The 12570-nt window shown below is 60.5% G+C and overlaps 1 protein-coding gene across 3 annotated transcripts in view; it reads left to right on the forward strand.

The window, feature by feature from the left end:
* Nucleotides 1-10193, forward strand: part of AMHR2 (anti-Mullerian hormone receptor type 2) — a 12237-nt gene extending 2044 nt beyond the window's left edge. The window contains exons 4-11 of one of the 3 annotated variants that reach the window (XM_034792673.1): nt 2470-2583; nt 3998-4137; nt 5354-5581; nt 5964-6078; nt 6575-6735; nt 7247-7394; nt 8568-8704; nt 9013-10193. In XM_034792673.1, coding sequence (XP_034648564.1) covers nt 2470-2583; nt 3998-4137; nt 5354-5581; nt 5964-6078; nt 6575-6735; nt 7247-7394; nt 8568-8704; nt 9013-9141 — 1172 coding nt within the window. In that variant the 3' untranslated portion in view covers nt 9142-10193. The remainder of the gene's footprint in view (nt 1-2469; nt 2584-3997; nt 4138-5353; nt 5582-5963; nt 6079-6574; nt 6736-7246; nt 7395-8567; nt 8705-9012) is intronic. The other 2 variants (XM_034792674.1, XM_034792675.1) reach the window with 2 other exon arrangements.
* Nucleotides 10194-12570: the final 2377 nt, after the last annotated feature.

The following is a 12570-nucleotide window of genomic DNA, read 5'->3' on the forward strand; positions in this document are numbered from 1 at the left end:
GGGAGCGGAGTGGGGTTGTTGGGATTGAGAGTCTCCGGCAGAGCTGGGGGGGCAGGCAGGGGGGGTTAGCAGGAGGCTGAGGGGCAGGACTGAGGGACACTGGCAGAGCTGGGGGGGGCCAGGGTGGGATTAGCAGGTGGCTATGGGTCAGGATTGAGGGGCACTGGTAGAGCTGGGGGAGGGAGATGTCTGAGGTAGTCGGCAGGGGGGGCGCATGTTGAAAAAATATTGAGCCAGACACAAGATAAAGCATAAATAATTGCCCTGGCCCTTCCTGTCATGTCTGTCCCATGCATCCCCTTCCCCCCCACTCCCGGTCTGGCTCTGCTCCGCTCCCCAAAGTGTCCCCATCCCAGTCTCCTCTGTGCATCCCCTCTGCAAACTTCCCCCCACCCCAGGCTGGGAGAAGGACCCTGCTTAGCATGGGGCAGTCAGTGTGTAACACCCCCCCCCCCAGACCCATGAAGGCCGGGATCTCCTCTCCCTGCCCTCCAGCAGGTGCGCAGTCCTGGGGGAGACCCTGGCTATCTGGATGTTCTGGCCTGGACGCTGCCCCACAGACCTTGGGGAGGCGAGCCAGGCAGGGGAGTGCGAGCGCCAGAGCTCTGAGTCACCCTGATAAGCAGCTGGGAGGCAGGGGAACCCGGCGCTCACACGGGACCGGGCTGGGCTGGCGGGACCAGGTCTGACCCAGCGATGCTGCCCATGTTGCGTCCTGCCGAGCAGCTGTCACGTGGGGCTGCTGGACTTTCTGTGGGGAGTGGGGTCTAGTGGGGGGAGCCAGGATGCCTGGGTTCTGTACCCAGTTTGAGGGAGGAGTGTGGTTTAGTGGGTTAGAGCCGGGGGATAGGGAGCCAGGACTCCTGGGTTCTGTGCCCAGCTCTAAGGGTGGCAAGAATGGTGTATAGTAGTGAGAGCCGGGGGATGGGGAGCCAGGACTCCTGGGTTCTATGCCCAGCTCGGGTGGGAGTGGTGTATAGTAGTTAAAGCCGGGGAGTGGGGGTTCAAATCCTGATTCTTACTCTATCCCAGGGCCAGGGCTGCGGGATGGGGGGCTGACCCAGAGGGCTCAGCACAGGGAGGGGGGCTGTGCTCTGAGTGGCTGCTCCTACGGTGCCAAACCCTGACCCCCTGGTGTGGGCTCCTGGCCTAGGTTTGCCCTGATCAGGCACGAGGGCCCCGTGCTGGACCCCTGGCCGAGCCTCTGCCTGGCTCCCCAGTGAGAGCGCCTAGGGCAGGGAAAAGATCAGGGATCGAGCTCTGGCCCCTGAGGTCTTTGATGCTGTAGCCAGGGCCAGTCTGATTCCAGTATGTTAGATCTCGGGGGGGCTGTGAGCAAAACAGGGGTCGGGGACCTCTGGAGCCTCATCCCCCAGTACAGGGCAGCAGGACGCAGCGGGGGCAAAGGGGCAGTGGAGGGTGGCACAGTGCAGCAAAGGAGGGGTAATTCCCTCGGCTCTCCCTGCACCCCTCCATCCCGCTGCTTCCCTCTCATCTCCGGTTCATTCATTCCTGCAGCAGGAGGAAGCACTTAGTCGCAGACCCCACTTTGCGGGCTGGAGAGAAAGGGACGGGACGAGCCCCCTGTGCCTTGCCCCGAGATGCAGCTCCCCTGCACTAACCACTAGAGCCAACTCCCTTCCCCAAGCTAAGAATAGAACCCAGGAGTCCTGACTCCCAGCCCCCTGCTCTGACCACTAGACTCCACTCCCTGCAAGGAGACTATCTTGGCATCTGCCAGGAAGGATGCCGAGCTGGAATTGGCCAGGCCAGGATCTGACTGCCCTGCCCCTGGGGCTGGCTTGGGTCCCCCCCACCTAGCTTTGTAGTGCCGCGACCCAGCTCCCCACCCCACCGGCTTTGATGGGCTGCAGCATAGGGAGGATACAGGAATGTTGGCAGCTGACAGAAGTGTGTGTGTGGGGGGGAAGCCGTCCTTTCTCCTGGAGTTTAATTAAAACTCGAGCAGAGGAGCATTCCATGGGCGGGACAGGGAGCGAGGGCCAGATGTGAGGGGCTCCGGCAGCCCCCGTCCGGTTCCTCAGCCTCTCTGCTCCAGGAGGGGGCTGGCTAGTGGCTAGTTGGGAGAGGTGGCCACTGGGCCCCGAGGAGACGGGAGGGGTCATGGGAGTTGATTAAGAAAAGGGTCACTTAGGCTGAACATTGGGGGTGGTGAGCACCCCGACACGCCGCATCCGGGTGAGGAATTGCCCCCCAGGGGACGGGCTAGAGGGCCCCCGTTCCCTGACGGGGGCGGGGGGGGGGACAGATCCGGCCGGGAATGGTGCCCCCAGGGAGTGGCTGGGAGCGCTGTTGCTCAGGACATTTAGCACAGGGGTGGGCCTGGTGCTGGGGGGCGCACCCAAGGGGGCAAGCCGGCGACAGCTGGATCCCAACGCCCCAGCGGGAGCAGTATCCTGGGCGTCCTTTTCATCTAACCCCGGGCCGTGTCTGGGGCTGAGTCCTCAGTTCGGCCTCCCCCCGCCTTGTCCGCAGCCTCGGCTGGGTCTGCTCCGACGGGCACCACCTGGATCGCCGTGGCCTGCTCACTGCTGTTCTTCCTCAGCTGTCTGGCCTTCCTAGGTATGGCCTCTCCGCCCCCCGCCCAGCTCCTCCAGGCACTCGGCCCAGCGGGGAATATGGGGTTTGAGATGTCACCCCCTGCCCCCCATCATGGGTCTCCTGGTCGTCCCAGCCATGGAACCTGGGCCCCATTAGCACAAGCCCCAGTCGTGTGAGGGAAGGAGTGGCTCTGTAATGTGGCTGTGGTCCCTGGTCCCAGCCAGCAGGGGGCGCCCTGGCCAGGGGCACGAAGCCAGTTAATTGCCCATGGACGCCGCTGCCCTCTGCTGGAGGCAGCATCAGGGCTGCTGCGCCAGTCTGGACCCAGGTTGCCCTCTAGTGGGCGCATCTGGAATTCTGACCAAGGCCCAACGCCGATAGCCCCAGTGGGGAACCCCCTTCAGCTCAAGCGGCCTGTTAAAATCACAGGGCTTGGGGTGCTGGGGGGGTTCTTAGTATTTATTAGACTCCCTGTCCCTCTCCCCTCAGTCCCTGCCTCTGCCTCACACGCAGGTACACGCACAGCCTGACACACACACACTGGGTTGGTGTACGATTCACATACACACACACACACAGGGTCTGTCAACACACACAGTCTGTCTCTCTCTACACACACACACACACATGTGGTCTGTCCATATTCACAGGCTGTCTCTCTATACACACATACACACACAGGGTCTGTCAACACACACAGTCTGTCTCTCTCTACACACACACACACACGGTCTGTTTGTCTCTCTATACGCACACAAACTGGGTTGGTGTACAATTCACAGAAACACACACACACCCACACGGTTCGTCTGTCTGTCTGTCTACACAATCTGTCTCCACACACCACATCGTCTGTCCGTCTCTCTCTATATACACACACACATGCACACACACTCAGAGTCTGCATGTCTGTATACACAGTCTGTCTCTCTCTAAACACACAGTCTGTTTGTCTCTCTATATACACACATACAAACTGAGTTGGTGTATGACACACAAACATACACACCCACACTGTCTATCTATGCACAAACCATCTGTCTCTCTCTCTCTCTCCACACACACACACTCACTCTGCGTTTGTGTCTGACTCACACATACATACACACCCACACTATCTGTGTATACACTGTCTGTCTGTCTGTATACACACAGTCTGTCTCTCTCACTCTACACACACACATACTGGGTTAGTGTATGACTCACCCTGTCTGTCTGACTGTCTATATACACACACATGCCGTGGGTTGATTGGTGACAAACCCACACACGTTCTCTCTCACGCCACCCCCCGCCCACCCCAGTGGTTTATGTTGAGCAGCCCGTGGGCCCTGCAGCTCTGTGTGGTAGTCCCAGGGCACTGCACCGTGGTTGGGCGTTTGGCCCAGTCCCCTGTGTTACTGCAGGGGGAATCTCTCTCGCTTTCTCTCCGCAGTGCTGAGAAGGGTGAAGGTCTGTGCAGTGCTGCTGTGCCAGGAGGAGAGCGGCGAGCTGACCAAAGGCACCATAGAACCCCATTCCAGCCGTGAGAGGGAACTCCCCAGCCAGGAGCTGCCCGCGCTCCAGTTCCTCCAGGTCTCACTTGGTGGCTGCGTTGGGGCTGACAGCACGGACTGGCCTTTGCCTCGGTCTCGCCTCTGTCCGTGTGGGTTGCAGCCTGGTTCTGCAGGGGGGACAGCAAGCATCACCTGGCATGTCCCCGTTGAGCTGCGGGAGGAGGCGGATCAGTCTTGGCCCATGCAAGCAGGTGTTTGTGCTGGCAGTGCCAGGCGGGGGCTCCAGAGCTGCGAGCTTCCCTGGGGCAGTGCCAGGCAGGATTTCCACTGCTGCAAGCTTCAGGGTGGACTGATTTAAAGCACGGATTTTAATCTTGATTTAAATCACCAAGCAGGAAACCTTGACTTAAGTCACTGATTTTAATTGCGTTTTGCATTTGTATTTTTTAGTTCTTTTCCCAACGGTTCGTTCTGGTTGGTGGGTAACCATTCAAACATGTTGATTCGCTACTAAATATAGCCTGTTCTCTAAATTTGGTCCTTCTCTTTGCTAACCGGAGGACGCGTTATATCTATACACATTTATATAAGCAGTTATGTAGCTTAGCATTTATTTAGTGAGAATCTTAATTTTGACAGTTTGGATTATGTTCGGAAACGGCCAAGGACACGTTTCTTATTTGCTAACAGATGATTGGTCACTTGTGATTTGTCGCAAGCTGCATCTGGATGGAAATTGGCATTCCAGTAAAAATGCACAAAACCGGCATTTGAAAACGTTTTGATTAGTGAAATAAAACTCCTTAAATGCCCTGGATACGTAAGGGGCCCAAACCCTAAGTTTATCCAAACGCATTTTGCATTCAAAACTAACTGGCTTATTCAACAGTGGGAGAATGATCTGTCGTTAGTGAATTGAGGGATTGTTTCTGGTCATTCTGGAGCCTTTCAAAGGTATTTAGGCACCTAAAGATGCTAATAGGTGCCTACAGGTATTTTCAAAGGTTAAGAACCTAACTCCCATGGGAGTTAAACAAAATAAAATAAATTGTATCCACGCTGCTAAGCATGCCTGCACCATGCCGGCCATGGACTCCACAGCACTGCAAGCTTCCCTGCAGCAGTGCCCAGCTGGGACACTAGCGCTGTGAGCTTCCCCGCAGCAGTGCCCTACCTAGGATACGACTAGGTTCTGTGGTCCCCTCTACATCCCAGGTTGCCCTGGCCCACCCCCGGTGCCAGGGCAGCCCGGAGGCAGGTCAGAGTGTCACCCTAGCTGTCTTTGTCCCCCGCAGGTGCTCCAGGATGGGCGCTTCTCCGTGGTGTGGCAGGGCACCCTGCACCAGACGCCCGTCGCAATCAAGGCCTTCCCCGACGCCTGCTCCCAGCACTTTGCAGCCGAGTGGTCCGTGCACAGCCTGCCCCTGATGAACCACGACAACGTGGCCCGGCTCCTGGCGGCTGGGCGAGGAGGGGTGCGCGGGGAACAAGGGAGCCTGTTGGTGCTGCAGCTCTACCCAGCGGTAAGTGCTCACCCCGCAGCCAGCCCTGGGCATGGGGGGGAGGATGCCACTGCCCTCTGCTGGGCATGTGCAGAACTGCGTGGGGATTGAGTACCTGTGCACGGGCAAGGAGGAGATTTTGCTCCGGGATTCTGCCTGTTCTCAGATATGGAGAGAAAGAATTTAGTGTATTCAGAAAAATCATCTTGATGGGGGATGGGTCCAGCTGGGGAATCATCCCATCGCTCCCCATCAGGGGGATGGATCCAGCCAGGGGAAGGACCGGGGCCCCCCTCCCCACTTGGAGTTTCACGGCCAGACTGCACGGGGTCAGGGCTGCATCTGACGGGCCCCTGTGATTCTGGCCTGGGGTCCGACTGAGCTGGGCTCTGTCTGCCCGCAGGGTTCCCTGAGACACTTCCTGAGCCAGCACGTCAGCACCTGGGACACCACCATCAGACTGGCCCTGTCGCTGGCCCGGGGGCTGGCCTTCCTGCACGAGGAGCTCTGGCACAACGGTAAGAGCCTCCCTGGCTCCCGTAGCCCTGCAGGGGGAGCAGCAGGCCCCTGGGGCAACGCCTTGCCCTGCCCGAGCCCCATGGCTGCGGACACAGCGGCAAGCCCCCTTTCCCCCACTCCTGGTGCCCAGCCGGCCGCAATGTGGTGAGTTCGCCCCACCCACTGCCTCGGCGCGGCGAGTTCGCCCATCCTCAAGGGGGAGCACAGGAGCTGGGAGGTGGGGATAGGACACGTGGCCCGTCAGTCCTCCCCTCCACTAGCCAATCACAGCCAAGGGTCCCCCATGCCCCACCAGCCTGTCCAGTGCACTAGGCCCATGAGCCGAGCTGGTGCAGTCTCTGCAATGTCCCGTTCTCCGTGCCTATCCCAGGGGTAGGGTGGGGGGGCCAGGATTCGGCCCTTCTTGCCCTCTGGTGGCACTGAGGGGCACAGTGGCTCCCCCTTCCCACACACACACAGCTGGACCCTTCTTAACCCGTGTCTCCTCGGTGCCAGGCCTGCACAAACCCAGCGTGGCACACCGGGACCTGAGCAGCCAGAACGTGCTGGTGCGGGAGGACCAGAGCTGCGCCATCAGCGACTTCGGCCTGGCCACGGCGCTGCCCGCATGCCTGGAGCAATGGGGCGGCGGCCGCATGGAAGCTGCTGTCAGGAAGGTAGGAACTGTGTGTGTGTGTGTGTCTGCGTGTGTGTGTGTGTCTGTGTGTGTGTGTGTGTGCAGCAGCACTTGTACTCAAGGCTCAGAGATCTGGGCGGTGAGTCCAGCTGGAGAGCTGGGAGTGTGTGTGTCCGTGATACCCCCCCACACACATCTAGGGCAGAGAGGGGAAGTTTTAATGGGGGTGGCGAAGGTGGAGGCTGGGGGAGTCTGAGCTCCACAGTATATGAGCGCACGGGGGGATGTGTGTGATCACATGTGAGCGTGTCAGAACGTGATTGAGCATTGAGGTGGGGGGGCGAGGTAGGGGAGCCCGTGGAAAGGAGGCTGTTTGGGGGGAGGCTGGGAGCCCCATTTGGTATGAATCAGCCCTGTTCACGGGTACACGCATGGGAACTTCAGCCCTGGCACATGCAGATGGTTGCACTAGCATGGGGAAGCTCACCCTCGCGTGGCACGTGAACGGCTGGTGGTCGGCGGCTGGCGCTGACCTGCCTGCCTGATCCCAGGCAGGGACCCAGCGGTACATGGCCCCCGAGATCCTGGATGACAGCCTGGACCTGCAGGTCTGGGGCCGCGCGCTGAAGCAGGCCGACATCTACTCCCTGGCCCTGGTGCTCTGGGAGATCCTGTCGAGATGCTCGGGGCTCTCCCCAGGTGAGCAGCTGTAGGGCTCGGCGCTGGGCGTGACCCCCTGGACCCCAGCTAGGCCATGCCAGGCAGGATCCAGGCTTGGAGCCCATCCCCCAGGCCTCTGTCCTGCCTGCACTGGTCCCTTTCTGTACCCCATGGCTCCTCATGCCCCCCAGCTTAACCATTGCTCAGCGCACTTCCCCCAGCCATGGCCGTGCTGCTGTATGCAGCCCCCATCCCTAGAAAGCCTCAACACCCCCCGCGCCAAGAATTTCTCTCCCCCCTGCTGTACCCCCCCTTCCCCCCATGCACTATCAAATCAAGAGCCTCTCCACTCCCTGGTGGCAGCACAGACAAATAAAGTGCTGGAAAGGCTGCCACCTGGTGGAAGTTTGGAGAAATAACATGCAAATTCTCACCCCCCCACACACACACATCCTCACCTGTCACTGGACCTTCTGCGCTGCACAGTGGTCCCTGCCCTGGGGAGGTGTCTGGGAGCTCAGCCCCTGAGGAGGATGCCTGCCCCTGGCTGGCGTGGGAAGGGGAAAAGGGGTATTGCTTACGGGCTGATTGCTAGGAGCAGTGAGCCAAGCTGCCCAGGAGGGAGGGGGCCCTGGGGCCAGAGTTGCAGCTCCATACACTCCAAATCCAGGGGGGCTGATTCTCGTTTACCCCCTTCCTGGGCTGGGGGGGGGGGCAGGGACAAGTTTGTGCTCCTCGTATTCTGGGCCCAGTCCCACACCTCTGGTGTCGGAGCAGCCTCAGGGCTGTTCTAACTTACCCTCTGCTCCAATGGGCCCCGGGAGGCAGGGAATACCCATAATGCAGTGTGCTTTGACCACGCCCTGCTCTGCCCCCTGCACTGGGGCTAGGAGCAGAGCCCTTATGTGGTCATGCCAGCCCCACACCAACTGGGGAGCCTGCTGCCTGGGGGGAGACTCCCCAGGGGGCCACATATCCCCACTGTGCTGCCAGTGCAGCCTGAGTGTGCCGAGAATCAGGTCTCTTGGATCCAAGGGGAATCCCCATTAGCCAGCAGCAGTAGTTGGACTTTTATCTGCTCTGCTGGCCACTTGAAGGCGACACGTGCCCACGCACTGAGCCAGTCGCTGGTACCCAGGTCATCTCAGGGGCTGGGCTGGATGGAAGCCACGGCTGTTTGACCCCCACCTGTCCCACTCTCTCCTCCCCTAGACTGTGGGGTCCCTCCCTTCCAGCTGGCCTACGAGGCGGAGCTGGGCAGCAGTCCCACGTATGGGGAGCTGAGGAGACTGGCCGTGGAGGAGAGGAGGAGGCCAGCCATCCCCGACTCCTGGAGGGGGACAGGCCAGGTAAAGGGGTTTGGGGGGACACTAGGGGGAAGGGATAAAGGAGCAGTGGAGGGGAGGAAAGACGCAGCTAGCTCTGCTGTTGGTTTAAAGGGCCAGCGGTAAATACATCTATGTAGTGAGACCCTTTGGCGACCCCCCAGATTTTATTATATTCCCTGGGGGCTTTACAGCCCTGGCCTGAGCCCCACAGGTGAGCAGGGTGGGGGTGAGGGTCTTGTCTCTGCTGCAGCAGGTTCTCTCTCAGGGCGACCCCTCAGCCAGCCTGTGGTCCGGAGCCACCTGCACCCTGAGAGACCCCTCTCCCCTAGGTTGCCATCTGCCTGCGGGAGCTGCTGGAGGACTGCTGGGACCCCGACCCTGAGGCCCGGCTGACGGCCGAGTGCGCCCGCCAGCGGCTCCAGTCCCTGGGAGCCGAGTTGCCGGCGGGGGTGTGCTGAGCTGGCAAGGGGTGCTGCCCCCATTCTCACCCGCCAACAGCCCACGGTGCCTGGGAATGCTCCTTGGGCCTCGGGTTGGCACTGACGGAGGAAGAGGAACTCTGGGGGCAGGGATGGTGCCACGCCTGTGTCACCCCAGCTTTTGCCGGCGCTGTATATAAACATGGCTGGCCTGCTGCCCAGCCGACCACCCCCACCTGGGCCGGATTTGAACCTGCCGCTGCCCCCTGCTGGATGGGATCAGAGCTGCCTGAGCGCAAGTGTGAACCGATTGGCCCCTTATGGAGCTGACACAGGTCTTGTCCATACCCCTGGCAGGCAGGAGGGGTGTACACCGCACGGCATCCAGCGGGTGAGTGGGGTGCAGGCGGCTTGGCCAGAAGCCATGTCTGCATGGTTGTGGCCATGGGTTTGTTCCCCAGATCAAGGGATCGAGCCCCATTTCTGTTTGGTTGGCTGCTTGTGATCAATAAATTGTGTGCCCTGTATTCTGGGATCAGTCCCAACCCCTTCGTGTCGGAGCAGCCTCTGGGCTGCTCTAACTTGCCCTCTGCTCCCAGGGGCTCCGGGAGGAGGGAATACCCATAATGCAGTGTGCTTTGGCCATACCCCCCATCTGCCCCCAGGCTAGGAGCACAGCCCTCATGTGGTCACGCCAGTCCCACACAGATATGCCAGCCCCCACGGATGGGTGGGTGTGCAGCCCTTAAGTTACCCCCCATCCCCTTCATGGACATGCATCTCCTTAACCCTCCCCCCCACATAGATGGCATGCACCTCTATTCCCCCCCTCATAGGCCTACAGACCAGACACACACCCTCCCCCAAGACACATACACACACAGGGCATATGCCCTCCGCCACTCACCCACTGATGGGCATACACTGGTATACACCTTCCATGCACACACATGCACACTGTCCTGGGCCTAGGTTATGTTGTTTACATTGTGGATAGCAGGACCAAATGCTCCCCGCAGGGCCGCCCAGAGGATTCAGGGGCCCTGGGGCAAAGCGGGGGAGTGGACATAAAAAAAGGCACCACCCGCTGCGGCGCTTCTACTCACCGGACGGCGCTCCGAGTCTGCGGCGGCGGCGGGTCCTTCAGTCGCTCCGCGTCTTCGGCAGCACTGAAGGACCCGCCGCCAAAATGCCGCCGAAGACCCGGAGCGCCGCTGGGTGAGTAAAAATTAAAAAGGCGCCTCTAGCCAGGGAAGGGATTCTCGGCCAGGGCTTGCAGGGCCTCTGTGGGGCCCAGGGCAAATTGCCCCACTTGCCCCCCTGGCTCCCTGCCCCAAAGAGCTCACAATAACAGTCAATATTTGTGAGTGGAAACTGAGGCACTGAGCAGCAAAGTGACTTGCCAAAGGTCACCCAAAAGAGCCAGGAATAGAAGCGGGGTCTCCCGAGTCCTAGTCCGGTGGACTATCCACTAGCCCACACTGTCCCTCGAAGCTTTTAATGGGGGGTGCAGATCTTGGCCATGGGGAGCTGGGCGGGGGGACAAATAGTGGCATTGGGGGGTCAGGTTCAGACTCTTCTATTCCCCACAGACTTTAGAGTGGGTCGAGACCGGGCTACAGCCTGGGAACGCCAGCTGGCTTGCGATGGTACCACCTGTCAGGTGACTCCTCGAGGAGACCGTGGGGCACTAAAGGGTTGGCCCTTTCTCCTTACCTCTGGGAGTGGGTTATGGGAGGATCTTGCTCAGCAGAAGCCTGGCGTTTATGATAATACTCTGCACACACAAATCCCCCATCTCCCTCATTTCACAGCAGGGGAAACTGAGGCATGGAGGGGGCAGGGGAAGGGACCCACCCAGGACTAAAACCCAGCTCCCAGGCCTCTGCGCTGCCTCTGTCTGCAGGCCGATGGTGCAATGCCAGGGTTTGCTGATCCTTGGGGCTCTGTGCCAGCCGCCTCTCCACAGGGAGTTGCCCAGGGACGCAGGCACCTGCCAGGTGTCACTCAGCTGGAGTGACAGTCCCATCTTAGCCCCTGCACCAGCTGCAGTGACTCTGGGAGCTGGGCTGCAGGCCCGCTGAGCTCCTCCTCCTGGCTACGAGAAAGGATGTAGGATGGCCATGGCTCCCCCTCCTCCACTGCTCCCTTGCAGGGTAGAGGAGGCCAGCCCATTCCTCTCCCAGGGGGTGCCCATGATGTGACAGGAGAGGGCCGCTGGAGGTGGCAGGTCCAGAGGAAGGAGAGAGGGGGAGCCTGGCTCTTGGGGAAGGGGGGATCAGGGGAGAATACAATAGATGAGAGAAAGGTTGGGACAAAGGAGGAAACAATGGTCTTGTGGCTAGTGCCCAGGACACCTGGGTCCCATTCCCAGATCTGCCCCTGACCCACTGTGAGAATCTCCCATCGCCTCTCTGTTCCCCAGTTTCCCTGTCTGGGATAACGATATTGACACAAGGTTGGTGAAAGAGCCTTAATTTGTTCTGCTTCGCGGAGCGGGGGGAATCGGGAATCCCGTCGGGCGCTTGGCCTGCAGAAAGAACACGTGAGGAGCAACGCAGCCCCGCCCAGGCCGTCTCTGAGCCCCAGACAGGGCAGACGAGCTGCTTGCTGGGGTAATTTGACATTGAATGTTTGTACGAGGGGGCTGGCTGGAAATAAAGCCTGAGTAATACATCAGTACAGACTGGTCTGAGTGATCTGGTATGGGAGGAGGTGGGGTAGATGGGCCATTGGCGAGTGAACTCACCGAATGTGGAAGGATGAGGGGTACAGAGCTAGTTTGATTTGTTGCAGCAGGATATGCATAGATCAGTGGTCCCCAAACTTTTGAGGGTCACGCCCCCCCTTACCCTTGTCCACCACCACCCCCGCCTCCCCAGAGCCAGGTCCAGGAGCAGGGCCGCAGCTGCAGGGGACGACGACGTGGACAGGGGGCCGAGGCTGGAGCCGCAGCTGGGGGTGGGTTTGGGTCTGGGGCCAGGAGCGGGGCCGGGGACAGAGCCACAGGGCTGAGGCCGGGAATGGAGCTGCTAGGAGGCCAGGGCCAGAAGCCAGGGGCCGGGCATGGGGCCAGGAGCTGGGGGGGGGGCATGCCCCACAGTTTGGGGACCTCTTGCATAGATTATAAGGCCCAAAGGGATGCCTTTGATTGTCTCATCTGACCTAGGGTTACCATATTTTGAGCCTCCAAAAGGAGGACACTCCACGGGGCCCCGGCCCCGCCCCCCCAACTCCGCCCCTTCCCCAAAGTCCCCGCCCCAACTCCGCCCCCTCCCCTGCTTCCCGCGAACATTTGATTCGCAGGAAGCCTGAAGCAGGTAAGGGGGGTGTGGGGGGAGGAGGCGCGGCCCAGTCTGGCCCCCCCGGCGTCTCCAGCCTGGGTCGGCTCGGGCCCTGGGGTGCTGGCCCCGGGCCCGGCCCCCGGCCGAGCACCTCCGGCCCGCCCAGCACTGCCGGTCCCCGGCC

The sequence above is a fragment of the Trachemys scripta genome, chromosome 16 (genome assembly GCF_013100865.1).
Source record: "Trachemys scripta elegans isolate TJP31775 chromosome 16, CAS_Tse_1.0, whole genome shotgun sequence".
In the NCBI taxonomy this organism is placed as follows: domain Eukaryota; kingdom Metazoa; phylum Chordata; order Testudines; family Emydidae; genus Trachemys; species Trachemys scripta.